At 37.3% G+C, this 13,978-nt stretch overlaps 1 protein-coding gene across 1 annotated transcript; it reads right to left on the reverse strand.

Moving 5' to 3' along the window:
• Positions 1 to 6,837: 6,837 nt before the first annotated feature.
• LOC137729434 (transcription repressor OFP7-like) lies at positions 6,838 to 7,978 on the reverse strand. Its single transcript, XM_068468380.2, has one exon. It carries the CDS (start codon positions 7,906 to 7,908, stop codon positions 6,907 to 6,909), a length of 1,002 nt encoding a protein of 333 aa, XP_068324481.1. The 5' UTR covers positions 7,909 to 7,978; the 3' UTR covers positions 6,838 to 6,906.
• Positions 7,979 to 13,978: the final 6,000 nt, after the last annotated feature.

The following is a 13,978-nucleotide window of genomic DNA, read 5'->3' on the forward strand; positions in this document are numbered from 1 at the left end:
TTCTGTGTCGTGCTTTGGCTTATGGATGTTTCTGAGTTTAATGGCAAAATTTTCAATATTGCAACTCAAACCAGAGTGAGCTTGACAAAAATATCTTGGTTCAAAACCAAAACAATTATTTGAGGGAGTTGCCAGATTGTAGAGGAGAGAGAACTGCCTGACTACTGGGGAGAGAGTCACGAAATTGCATATGAGAGATCGTAGGGAAGAGAGAAACGCTCGAATACTTGGGCAAGAGTCACGAAATTGCATATGAGAGTAGTCATATTTTAATGGAGAGAGCACATTACAGAAAGGGAGGGTCACTGAGGGAAGAGTCAAGCAGAGAAGAGAAATAGTCAGTTAAAATAAGTAAAAAAAGGTTTAAGCTTGAGAATCCGAATCTGTCAACTACTTGTGAATTTGTTTTGGTAAAGAAGGTGACAAGGACAGAATTCTCCTGTAAAAAGAGAAAGAGGCAGAATGAAGACTCTGCTCCTCCAGGAGAAGGAGCACCTTGCCAGCTTAACCCTCGTATTTATTGTTAAGGTTTTTCCAACTGCATAGTCTCTGCAGGAATATGAGAAGTTAAGCAGCTAATGTTTGCCAATGAGTAGTTGAGTTGTTGAATTTATGCAATTCCTTTTTGAAGAATTATTTGTTCAAATTGGCCATGTTGGTTTACCCCTATTTTCATTTGTCTGCAATCAGTTTTAGTTGCAGCTGCATCCACAATAATAGCCTTGTCTGCAGAGAAGATTAAGCCTTTGTTAGGTCTTGATTCGGATGTCTGAAACCGGTGTGTTGAACTCTGATGAAACCACATGAATTTGATTTTTTAAGATATGTTGCAGTATGAGCTCCATCTTCCTCTTGCAGTTACTGTGTTTGCTCCCATAGACACGGCACCAGAAGAATGGTCTCTTCAAGAACCATGAATTGAATTATGTTCAAAGAAAGTTTCTGGTGTAAACCTCATGATATCTTTCCCTATTGTGGTTTTGTGATGCTGACTGTTTATTTTTTGTTTGGCGGCTGTAGAGGCAGTGAAGGTGCTTCATATGATCAAACTTTGTGGGAAGCCAATAGGTGTAAATAAGGTATTGAACTGTGTTTTCCGAAACCTTTATTATTTTTCTAGTTCTGTAAGTTTTGTGCCACATAGAGAGGTAACAATTATGAAATGCCATTTAGTAGGGGAAAAGTATTTCCTTCAGTCTCAACGTAACAATTATCAGATATGTACTGTAATTTTGTTGTATTGTGCGAGTTCTGTGGTTTCAGGCATTCCAAGACGAATAGAGCTCGGATGTAGGAGGAAATGGATAACTCTAATTTAAACCTGTTATCTGTTGTAAGATGTGGATGAGAAGCTCCCCTTCAGTGAATTAGGAGTCATAGTTAAGAATAACGGTAATGCCTTGCCTGCGCATATCTTTTTCATTTCCATAACGTTGTTTGTTCAAAGTTTTCATAACCTAAAAGAACTTATTTCAAGGTTTTCAGTTGCGTTTTACATGTGTACAATGGTATTTCCTCATTGTTTCAACAATTGACAAACATGGCACTCTCAGGCAGGTTAGCTTTCTAGCTGTCGTGTTTGTAATACATGTCTCTTTGCCACATGAAAGCTTCTGGTTTAATAAGTCAGGCTTAGTGTTGAGCTTAGTGAGAAGATGATAGTTGCTAATCCGACTAAAAAAATGAGTGGAGTATATGTTAATGCCTGCGGCATTTGGGTTTATATCGAGCAGGTAGCAGAACTTGAATAGTGTAACTTTTATCATATCGCTACCTTCAAGTAGTATAGCAGCTTGTGAATCTTGATGAGACCGTTGTCGGATTAGCTTTAGAATTATTTTCGACTGCAGCAGGCAACCAGGACAAACAGCTACCTCTAGTTCTGCAGTTAATAAGTAGTGTGGTTACTCAAATTCAGCACAGCAAACATAATTGAATTGAAGTGATTAGGGTTTCTCCTTTCGTGAATGAGTCGGTCGTTTCATTTCATCTACCATTCTCCTTGCAGCCAGCAATGATCGCAGAAGCGTACATTTTGCTCTAGAGAAGTAATTTTCTTTGTTTGCATGATTAATGGTTTGTTTATGTGCTCCTCTTTCCGTGCTGTTTTGCAGAGAACAACCTTGTAAATAAGTGATTGCTCTCCTGCACAGAAGGGTAGAAAGGTAGGTCAATTTTTGCAAATTCAGACAATTTTCTATACAATTGAAAGACTGTCCAAATCCAATCTCTAGCAATATACCTACTAAATAGGAGGTAGAACCAACCAACCCATAATTTATTAATGGAATTCTCAAATGCGAAGTTTTTATGAAATGATGAATCGAGAGATCATTTTGGGTATGAGCTTCCATGTCATGTAGGGCTAGTCCGGTTTGGGATATCGAACTGAAAGTCGAAGTCTGAAAAACCACACCAAAGGATAAAAAATTGCATTGAAAATTTATGGTTCGATTCAGGATATCAATTTAAGGATGTGACAAGCACACCTCATGTGCAAATGAGCTCCGTCAAGTAAAATAGTACCATTCGACTTTAGCTTTATCTTCATGTATGCAATTGCGGTGTTATTTGCACTAGCATTGTCAACGATATCGGTAAATACATTGTCTATGCCCCAATCATTTAAGCATAACTCTAGACACAATCCACATCAGGATCATCGTCCTAATAATCTTCATGATAATTGTTCATTTGAGGGAGTTTCTACTTGAGAGGGTGTAAGTGTCCTAGTTGGCTTGTTGGTTTTTGTTTACCTAAGACGTAGGTGTACCGGGTTGGCTACTAAACCTGTCTATCCTAACAATGTAGCACATCACCAATTCAACATATCCAATTCAAAGTAGCACATCTATAATTCAACGTATCCAATTCAATTTAGCACATATCCAAATCAATTCAAACTAAGTACCTAATATGCAATCACATATCCAATTCAAACTACATGGCTAATATTCAGTAACATATCCAATCTATAAGCACATATCCAAATTCCAAATCAAAATAGCGCATATGCAATCCAAAATACCACAATTCCAATTTAAATTGGATACCATTCCAATCCAAATTCCAATTCAGAAAGCCACAATCCAATTCACTGACCTTGCTTGTTCCAATTCTCACAATTCAAGGGCCTTGATTGAACAACACACACAACATATATATGTATCCTAGTGTCGTATAACCTGTCCGCCCGGGACACGGGAGAATGCAAGGGATGCCACTTGTTTGTGTCTTGGACACAGGGGTTCGTAAGTCCCCTACCCAAAAAAATCTCCCGAAAATCAGGTGTATCCTAATCCCTGGGCCTCGTTGGACAAGAAATCTAGAAAGGACTAAACAAGAGTAAGCTAGAAGACTACTGATGCAGTAGCCCATAGTATTTTTGTCTGATTTTGTTTTTTCTCTTCCTTCAAATACACGCTCCTCAATCCCAAGGCAGGAGTCAATAATAGTCCAAGGATAAGAATCCAAGGGTGGATTGGACAAACAAGTGTAGGACCGTAGGGTTACGAGTCCTGAGCTGCTCCCACAACTGTGACTGACCGATGGGTCTACTGATACTCTTCGTGTTGTTGCTGCTAACTTGCTATGCTAATCGAAAACAAGATTGGAGATTGAAATCTCTTGGGGCCAAGTGCTGCTGCGGTTGCTGATTTCAGACTTTCGGTTTTTCCACTTTGGCCCTTCAAATTTATTTCGTCCCAATTTCAAGTTGGTTTTTTCAATTTTTGAACCCTAACAAATCTTCTTGTATTACAAAATAGTTTGGAGGGCATTTTGACGACTCGTCTACTTGACTAAAATGTCATTCATCTACTGACACGTAATCACTTAATTTTTAAGAGTAGTCATTTGATATGTTCAAAAGGTAACATAACAACCAATCCGAATATTTTTTCACCTTAAATATTGATTTCTTACTTGTGCTTCCATCTGAGTTGTTGTTCTTGCATTGTTCGGGAATGATCTTAACGATGAACGTCTCTCGATCTCCTTGTGGTCTATAAAGGCTGTGACGGTTTGGTGTTAGTGCGAAAGGATTTTTTGTTAACATAGTTGGCATTGAGGTTTGTTCAAACCTAAAAACAACTAACCACTAATTCTGTCAACTTTTGTAACTGATGTCACTATGGTCTTCATTTACCACATTTTAAAAAGTTTATGCACCAATTTAGGGAGAAAAAAGTAAAATAACCACATTTTAGGGAAAAAGTTCATTTACCACATTTTAAAAAGTAAAATAACCACTTAAGTTCATGGATACATTTGTAAATTAACTCTTTCAACCTTGAGCCAGATAAAATTAAAATTTTAGTTCTGAGGTTGGTAAAGAATCTCTGGTGCCGTGTGTTCCTTCCACCCACTGAAACCTACCCATTTCCAGAACAAGCTCATTCTCTTTGGCCAAGAAATATTAAACTAAGGATGATGTTAGGAAGATTAAATTTTTAAATCAAATTTTCAAACTAAATAATATGTCACAAATAGAAAATAAACACGTTAATTAACATTTAAGTAATAATTCAATAATCAATGTTCATATTATTTGATTGACAAAATTTGATTTAGAAATTTAATCTCTTTAACCTTAACCTTAAATTAAAGACATGCACTTCCCTGCCCCATCAAAATTTACTGCTAACGGTATTAGTGAAGTCTTGCTTTTTACTACAGTGGTGGGTCACAATTGAAGAGAAGGCTCTCACCACCTGACTGATCACGACCGGTGAGAGAGAGAGAGAGAGAGAGAGAGAGAGAGAGAGTTATCAGTTGGTCATGTCGTCGTGGATGGATGGTGGGATTCTTTTTTTTTTTTTTTTTTTTTTGTCGAGAGATGGATGGTGGGATTCGATTCCATTGTGTTTGTGGGTACTTTACGTTACGTGAAGTGTGTACAATACATATTGAAAGGGAGTTTTCTTTCTTTCCATTTGTGCGTTAAAAAGAAAAGGCGAAAGGAATAGAAGTAACTGGCAATACCTAAAAAAGAACGAGGTAGTGGAATGAACAAGCACATTGAACATTGGTTTAATGGTGAAGTTTTTTGTTTTAGTCCTTGAGGTAAGTTATATTCAGTTGCTCATGCTTGTGTGAACGACTTTGGATAATTGATGTATGTAGAGCTTACGTTGTTTGTAACAGTTAAATTATGCTCACATGTGTATGGACGAGATGTTAACAAAATTCATATAATCCTCATGCAACAAAACAAATGTATTAACTAGTGGGCTGAAATGGTTTTGGTAATCCCTCTTATATATGGAGAATGTCTTATTAACTACATGTAATGGCACACTCAAACAAGGTATTGATTTAACAAACAATTAAAATCCTTATTCATGAACATTTTCTTGCATGTTTTCAAAAAAGTTATGCTAGTGACAATTGTCCCCATTCAGATAGTTAATGATTAGCGCTTGCGAGAATTATTTGCATATTTTAGTGGTGTATATTAAATATAAAAAAACAATCTTAGTAACGAACATTTCAAAAAAAAAAAAAAAAAAAAATGATTAATGGCAGTCTTCTTTCATTTTTCATATATAATTAAAGCATACCACTTCCACTAGAAGATCACTATAACCACAAGCTGGTGGCCCAGTGGTAAAGGTCGGATTGCGAGGCTTCCTTCAAATTAAAAACTGAAGGTCCTGGGTTCGAAACCCATTGCTGGTGTGGCCAGGGAGAGGTTGAAATGCCTCTGTGAGTTTTCTCGACCCTCGGAAGGAATGGATAACCATGGTTTGCCATCAGTTTTCTCCCTTTAATAAATGAAAAAAAAAAAAAAAAAACAACTAGAAGATCACTATCAATTTTTCCAATTTTATAAATGTTATATACTTCCATTTCCATATGCAGCTAGCGTGCATCGCGGAAAAAAGGATTACCTTAATTTATTCGTTCATGTTTAAAGTTGCAAGTTACAACATAATCATCATATGCAGTCCAGAAGGCTAGCTTTTAATCGCTAGTCGGTCCAAATGCTTAATTGGTCGTCGTCAATATTATTGATTATGAATCCGCCTGCGTTTACCGATCGATCTGAGGCTAGCTCCTCCTCCTCCTCCTCCTGTCAAACGAGCAGGGCATCAATTAGTCTCATGTCTTGTCGACCAAAAGTGCAAACTCGTTTATAGCTGTTGCAACTTTACATCCTCCATAGGTCCATGGGGTTTCCAATGCCTCCGTTGAACACGGCTTTCATGACCTACTATTTGCTTTATTGACTCATTGAGGTGTTAGACAATAATTGAACCTGATTTCTACCATGTGAAGGCCTAAATCAACACTATTCCTATAAAACTAGGTCACATTATTCTTTTTGAGTGATCAGTGGCGGAGCCAAAATATTGTCCTAGTCAAGCGCCACGGTAAGAGAAGCTCCAACCAAATCTCACAAACCCAGTCTTCCCGTTTACTTTTAAATGCAAGCATCTTTAAATCAAATTAATCAATGAGATGAAGATTAATGAAATCATTTGACCACACTTGGCGGAGGTTTTGTCATTCCGAATCCAAAGCCTTCTAGAATCAATAGTCTGATACCATGTTAAACATTTCCAAAAGATTAAACTCTAAGAAAATAGATCCATGTTAATGTATGTCAAAATATTTAAAAGAAAAGGACAAAACTAAGATTGTGGGCATTTTTTTTTTTACCTTCCTTTGATAAGATACAAATTATGTTTTATATTTGGTACTTCCAGTTAATAATTAACATGTGTTTGCTTGCTTCATCATGCATGCTAACTCCCAAGTACTACTACAAAGTGATCGTCTAGTTTTACGTAGAGGAAAAATGCATGACAATACCCAATTAACTACATTGTGAAGAAACTAAAGAGAGAGCAATTTTATTTTCCATTTCATTGATTAAAAGTTAAAACACTAGTTAATCATATTTCAAAGAGCCCTAGAAACCCTAGCTCCTGAGGATCTTGCACTACAACAGAACAAACCCTCCCAAATCTCTGTGAAAGCTTCAACAATAACCCTATGATGCTCTTTCGAATTCAACGACAAAAAGCAATGCAGCAGTTGCTCCAGCTCCCTCTCCTCAAACATCTGCTTCTCCAAAACCATCTCCATCATCGACCTCTTAAAATCCTCGTAAGGATCCTCTGACTTCTTCACCACCGCGAAGCTCTCCCTCACTTTTCCCTCCACCCTGCACGGTATCAGCCTCTGAAACATCGACAGCCTTGCCGGCACAGCTTCGCTCTCCCCTGCCGCAGACTTCCTCGAAAGGCTGTGTCTGGCGGCGCTGCTGCTCCGCTTCTTTTTTCTTCGCCTTGGCGGCGGCGAAGAGTCGGTGGAGAAGCTTCTGGAGGATGATCTGGTGGAGACTAGGGTTTCGGTTTCTTCGCCATCGTCGAAGCCGCCGCCTTCGCTGCTAAAAAGTCCGGTTTCGAACGAGGACGCGCTGATCCGGATGCGACTCGTCGTTCTTTTCTTCTTTCTGTTGACTCGTCGCGTTTTCCTCTTTTGTTCCTTCTCTATGGCGGAGGAGGGAGGAGGTGAAGCGCCATCGTTTGCGTCGGATTCGGGCGAGGCGGAGGAAGTGTAGATTTTGCGTCGGGGGGTGATGTCGTAGACTTTTGCGACAACGTGCCACTTGTCCTCTCGGTCCCACTCGAACTTATGAAGATCGGGCGATGATTTGGTGTGGTCGTCGTCGGAGAGCGTTGGTCTGGGTCTACAGCCGCAAAATAACACGTGGCGTTTGATGGATGAGGAGTGGTGGTGGGTTTTGGACGGTAGAGGTGGTGTCGGGGCCGTGGCTAAGGGGGGTGGACGGAGGAATGAAGGGACAGGATTTGAGGGGAGAGAGGAGGGATCTTTCGAACGGCAGGAATGGAAGGAGGTGATGACTCGGGAGAATCGGAGATTGAAACGTTTCGCCATGTGTCTGTGTTGTAACTTGTAATTGAAGAGAGTTAGGGGTGAAGAGCAGCAGTGTGAACAAAACACTGAACTGTATGTATGCTAAGAGGTGGTGGGGCTAGTATATATATGGAAACAGCAGTGCTAGGTGGACAACTTTTTAACTATACTGTAAAATATATGATGTGTCAGAAATAAAAAAAATTTAATGTGCTAGGAATAAAGTCCGTACATTAATTGGCATAATACTATTGGTTGAAATTTTTTGTTTCAAGTTTCTAACCAATTATATTATTAGACGTGGTGTATTCGGTCGTGTTCTCGACACTAAAAAATTTCTCCACTAATAAAAAATAAGTACGTTAACTAACACTTAAGTAATAATTCAATCATCAATAAATAGTCATATGATTTATAAAATTTAATCTAAATAATTAATCTCCCTAGCATTCCCTGTATAAAAACAGTTGTGTGCCCATTTATCACAACTTCTTTCCAATTCCACCCATAAAGGAAGGACAAAGAAAAAGAGAGTAGTACCATTAATATTGATAAGTTATAACAATACACAGATTCAATGTCACTTATATATTAACTATAACTACTTCCAATTTTTTCTTTTGTAAGTTCTAATATAGTGTTTGAGAAATGCTTTTGCATCAACTGTATAGTTATATATCTTGTTAGACTCTGTTCTGGTTAATTTTAACTGTATTTTGTCTGGCAACATAAATCTTCATATATAGAGACATAAGAATTATAAAAGACATGATAATTAACAGTTAAAAATATGTTTTTCCTGTTGAGAAACAATAAACTATGTATGTTGTGGGTTGAAAACATGCCAGTTATCTTGACCATTATTAGTCATAGTAGAGAAGGGGAATTACTTGAATACAAAATATTGATCATAAGTAGTACAAATTCAAAGCCCTCCAACATATATAAACATTCCTCTAACAAGAAAACGTTATTTTGTGATGCTATATTTAAGTTATCGAGTAAGGAGCGTAACATATCGTCTTTAGGCAAATATATGTTGAAAACTATGAAAGAAAAAGATACAGTAAAAGAGAATCTATACGGTAGGATATGTTAACAGGGTAACCTATATATTCTGTTTGGCATTATACTCAAACTACAGGGGAGGGTATCCCTCTTTTTCTCAGTGGATTGCTGTGTTGCTGGCATTTCTCTCTTCATGTATTATTTTTGGGAGACGATCATCTGATCTTATATAAAAGGCTGAGGGAGCCGATTTCCAAGATAGTAAGACAGTCATGATTATATGTGACCAAAGATCTGGGTGCATGTAATGTAACCAGTGCAGTATGCATGCAGTAATATCCAGCCATACGACGATGGATTCTTGGAAGATGATCATGGATTACAAAAATGTTGATACATCAACTGGTATTATTATTATTGTTATATTCTTTTTGGTGGGAAGAGTCAATAGAGTCATGACAAAGTTCATATCTAAAGCTGGATTTTGCACCTTGCAGAGCTTGCATACTGTAATTCTGTAGGGTAGATCAATAGATGATGTGCCCCTAGGCCCCTACCCATGCATCATCACCATTGAGTTTTATAATAAGCACATGAGGGATGAGGCCATGCTTCCTTTTTTTTTTTTTTTTTTTTTTGGGTTGGCAGGCCATGCTTCTAATCATCTGGCTATGTGAATTGAAAAACCTATACCATTTCCCATTTGTACGGGATAAGAAGTTGGGGTGGACTATCTTAGTTCATATTTTAGTTCAATAAAACTATTTAAGCACACAAAATCAATACATTTATACATACTTAAATTTGATTAGTTAAAATAAAGATTGAATTAAATTAAAAATAATTTACTTTATTTTCCCATGTTATCGATCACAAGAGAAATTGAGCCTCAGGTCTTGGATTATTCGAAGTTAGTTAGACCATCTCCAACTGAAGGGTCCGAAGGGCCGAAGGGCCGAAAATAGTTCGAAAATCGTCTCCAATCAAGTGTTAAGCCAGAGGACTCGTGGAATCTAAGAGGGCCCCACGAAATCAGAAACTGCCAAAGGGCTGGAGGGCTGGCTGCAGCTCGAGGCTGGCCAGAAAAAAATATTAATCCTATTGGTTGTAACCAATAGGAATACATTTATATTAAATAACCGACATGAATACATTTATATTATTTAATATAAATGTATTCTTGTCAATTATAATTGACAGGAACGCTTAAGCTAAAATTCAAACGCAAAGGCTAGCTGATGTCAGCTAGCCGTTGCATTTGATTTTTTTTTTTTATACTGTTTTATTATTATTATTTATTTACAAAATTTTTCCTATAACTTCTATTTTTCATATTTTTTTTCTGATGTCACTTAACCGTTGGATTTAAATTTAAGTTGTAGTTTTTAAATAATAAATTATGTTTGGCCCTCGGTTGGAGACAATTTTTTGTGATAGGGCTAAAACGAGCCCTATGACCCTTTGGCTTTCGGTTGGAGACAGAGGCAAATATGACCCTGTACTGTTCATTAAAATATTAATATCTTGGAAGGCCAAAGGGCTAAAACGAGTTATCTGGTCAGCCCTCGTTTGGAGATGACCTTAGGGTTCAAAGTTTGGGGACTAATTAATAAACAAGGTTAGAATCTATGGTAGTGTGTGTCCAACCCTAACTTGGAGCCAAGAACCATGGTTCGGCCGCGGGCCGGGCCTAGGTCTGTTGTTCAAAGCTTGGTGTTAGGATACCAATATCTCACATGCATTAGAAAAACATGAGGTTTTGGAATAGTATATGAGTTCCAAGACATCTTTCCCTCTTACAAGCCAGTATTTTGACTGTAATGTACACAAACCCTAGCTATAAGGGAAGGACAATCAGGAGCCATCTTAAGAGACAAACTTCAAATTTTATAACCCAGATGGGTGAAAATTTTCACCTCTAGGCTGCTAGGCCCCAACACTGTAGCACCTGGTGGTGGATTCAAAGTCAAAACGATTAGTAAAAGCAAGCTAGTCTTGTCCCCTTCATGCTACTATTGCCAGCATTGAAATTGAATTTACGTATAACGTTACCAAATCATGAAAAGTAAAGGAGCCTAAGCTTTTTTTATGCTTGAAATTGAATGGGTGGGCACTGGGCCGATTGTATATAAGTCAAAGAAAAGTCAACCAGAAGAGAAGAAGTATTTCATCAAACGTGTGGTGGGGATCCAAGGAAACAAAATCATATTGCATGCAAGTGTCTCTTTTTGTTTTCCTGGTTTTTTCTTTCTGTCCTTTTGGACCATTGCTCTTTGGCAAGCAAAGTTAATGCTCCTTTTTGTATGTACAGTAGTCTCTCAGTATCTCAGATGTCCCCCCACCCCAGCAGCAATCAGCATGGCGCGCTCTGAGCATCCCTGACGTGACTTGTGGAGCTCGATTCATTTTGCTTTGCATGCTTAAGCTAATGTCCTTTGTTTCTCTTTTTCTTCAGCTTGCTTGTACTTATGTTGTCTTCTGAATTTGAAATTTGAATACCCTGTAGTAGTTTTGGTTTCACGTAGTATTATTATTTTAGAAGGAAAGATCAATATGATATTATTTAAGAAATTTAGAACTCCATTTCAAAAGAGAGCAAATTAACGTAGCCTTACGGCCCTTATTCTCATCCCGCATAAGATGATTAAAAACAGATAAGATTTTGAATTTATTGTAGGCTAATTCCTTCATATTCAGAGCAATTAGAAAGTACTAACCTTTCAATAAAGATTCTGTCCCTCAAACTTATTCAGTCCAAATCATAAATTACATTCTTCAAATAAAATATCAGGAGCTAAATCCACGACTCTTCAAACCAGGTGCTTGTAAGACCATTAAATAGTCCATAACGTGTAGAAAATTTTCTGGGTTCCGGGAACACTATGTGAGCTGGTGTGCAAATCCCATGACCCGCTTCATCAGTTTGAAAACAAACAGGGGTGAAACTAACTCCAGTGGTCCCCAATGCCAAAGCCTTTGCATCCTCCACCAGCTGCCCAATCTTAGACGTGTTTGGTGACGAATCCTGCAGTGCCATTATGAGTGAATCACTCTCTACACATAGATTGTTAAAACCCCTTCTTGTCACCATTAACAAACCTCGTCTCATCGCGACTGCTTCTGCTTGAAGAGGGAAAGGCAGTATGATTATTCTTCATTGCTGAACCCGCTACAAAGAGACTATTTAAATCACATATTACTTGGTAAGCGTATTAACTATATCAGACACTTATACCAAAACATCCGGATTAATATTATTACATGACAATATGACCCTCATATGCAAAAATTTCTTTAATAATATTAAAGAAAAGAGTAATGTTATTCATACTATGTTTTTGCACCACATTTTTATACCACTTAAGTGGCATTTGATGTGGATAACCATATCATTTGAATTAATCAGATTTTTAAATTTAGTTCATTATTTAATAAATTAATAATTAAGAAAAATTAGTTAATTAAATAATAATTGTGGTATACGAGGAGTCTTTCTACTTCATTTCCTTGGGTTTTGCAAAATTTTCAAATAATTTGGTTATCCACGTAAGATGCCACCTAAGATGGTATAGAAATGTAATATAAAAACATAGTATGAATAACATTACTCTAAAGAAAAATAAGCTTAATTGTAGTTCATGTGACCTGTTCTAAATCGCTAGGTGTTGTAGCAATATTAAAAAATAGGATAAATTACACAAAATTGCATCAACTATATATTGAACCACAATCTCATACATCGTGCTTAAAACATTGCAATTTTATACCTTAACTTATGAATTCACTGCAATATCTAACCTCCGTTAAATTTTCTGTTAATTTGATTATTAAATAATGATGTGGCAAGAGCAGAGCCCACTTCTTAGTTAGTTAGAATAAAAAATTAATTAATTATTAATAAATTAAACTTTATTTAACAATTAAAATTAGTTAAAAATAATTAAAATTTATTTAACAATTAATTATTTGAAGGGGAGAGAGACCCAGACGCCGATGAGGAAATTGGTCTCGGCGCAGAGGAAGGCGGCGAGAGGGAAGGAGGTGAAGGTGGAGAGAAGGGAGGAGTTGAAGAAGGCGATCTGGGAGAAGACTAGGGTGAGCCAGAGGTCGAGGAGGAAGGCGGCGTAAGGAACCCATATTCTGGAAAGCCTGTTTCAAGACGACTTCCGAGGAGACCAAGCCTGATTCAAGGCGGCACAGGGTCTTCCTCCGCTCAGAACCACTGTAGAGTCGTCTTCGCTGCGGCGGTGCAACCACTGCAAGGTCCAGAACCAGCTCGTTGTGGATCGACGGTCGCCTTCTATAGATCGATGCCGCATCGATGTCAATATTCCCTCTTCTGTTTCTTTTCATTCCACAGAGTAGAGAGCACAAACTCAAATTTTCTTTTCAATTTCCCAATTTTGTTTGGTGTGGTTTTTCTTAACTTGTTAAATTTATGGTTGAGAAAAGAAGAATGCTTAGAGACATGGTGAAGATCAAGAATTTGAAGAAATGGCAGTGGGGGCGAGAGCAAGTCGGCGTTCGAAAAAAAATAAAATCATTAATTTATTAATTTTTTAATTCAGGTGGGCAAAAGAGTGGGTTCTACACATGCTACATCAGTAGATAATAGACAAATTGACAGATTTTTTAACAGAGGTATGTCATTGTAGCAAATTCTTAAGTTGATATATGACATTGCAATGTTCAAAAGTTGAGGTCTGAATTTGTTATGCAATCTAAAGTTGATGTAGAAAAATGTAATTTACCCTAAAAAAAATACAAAAATAAAACAAAAATTCCAATAATAATAATAATAATCCTAAAGAAATTCACATAATCAATTATGTATGAAATTAATATAAACAACTACGGGGAGAAAGTTAGAAAAACTGATAAACTTGGAGATTAAGGCTTGCATAAATGCAATGTCCTAAAGACAAAATTTCGCCTCTACTCTTGTGCTTGTAGTTCAATAGGCTTCTGTCTTCTAGGATTCAACAATTTATAATCCGACATCGAAGCACTTCAATCTTTAGACTTTAGTGAACTTTATATATTCTGTACTCTCAAGACACGAATCAGAATTTGACAAATGAAG

The sequence above is a fragment of the Pyrus communis genome, chromosome 15 (assembly GCF_041283825.1).
Source record: "Pyrus communis isolate YQ-2024b chromosome 15, ASM4128382v1, whole genome shotgun sequence".
Classification (NCBI taxonomy): domain Eukaryota; kingdom Viridiplantae; phylum Streptophyta; class Magnoliopsida; order Rosales; family Rosaceae; genus Pyrus; species Pyrus communis.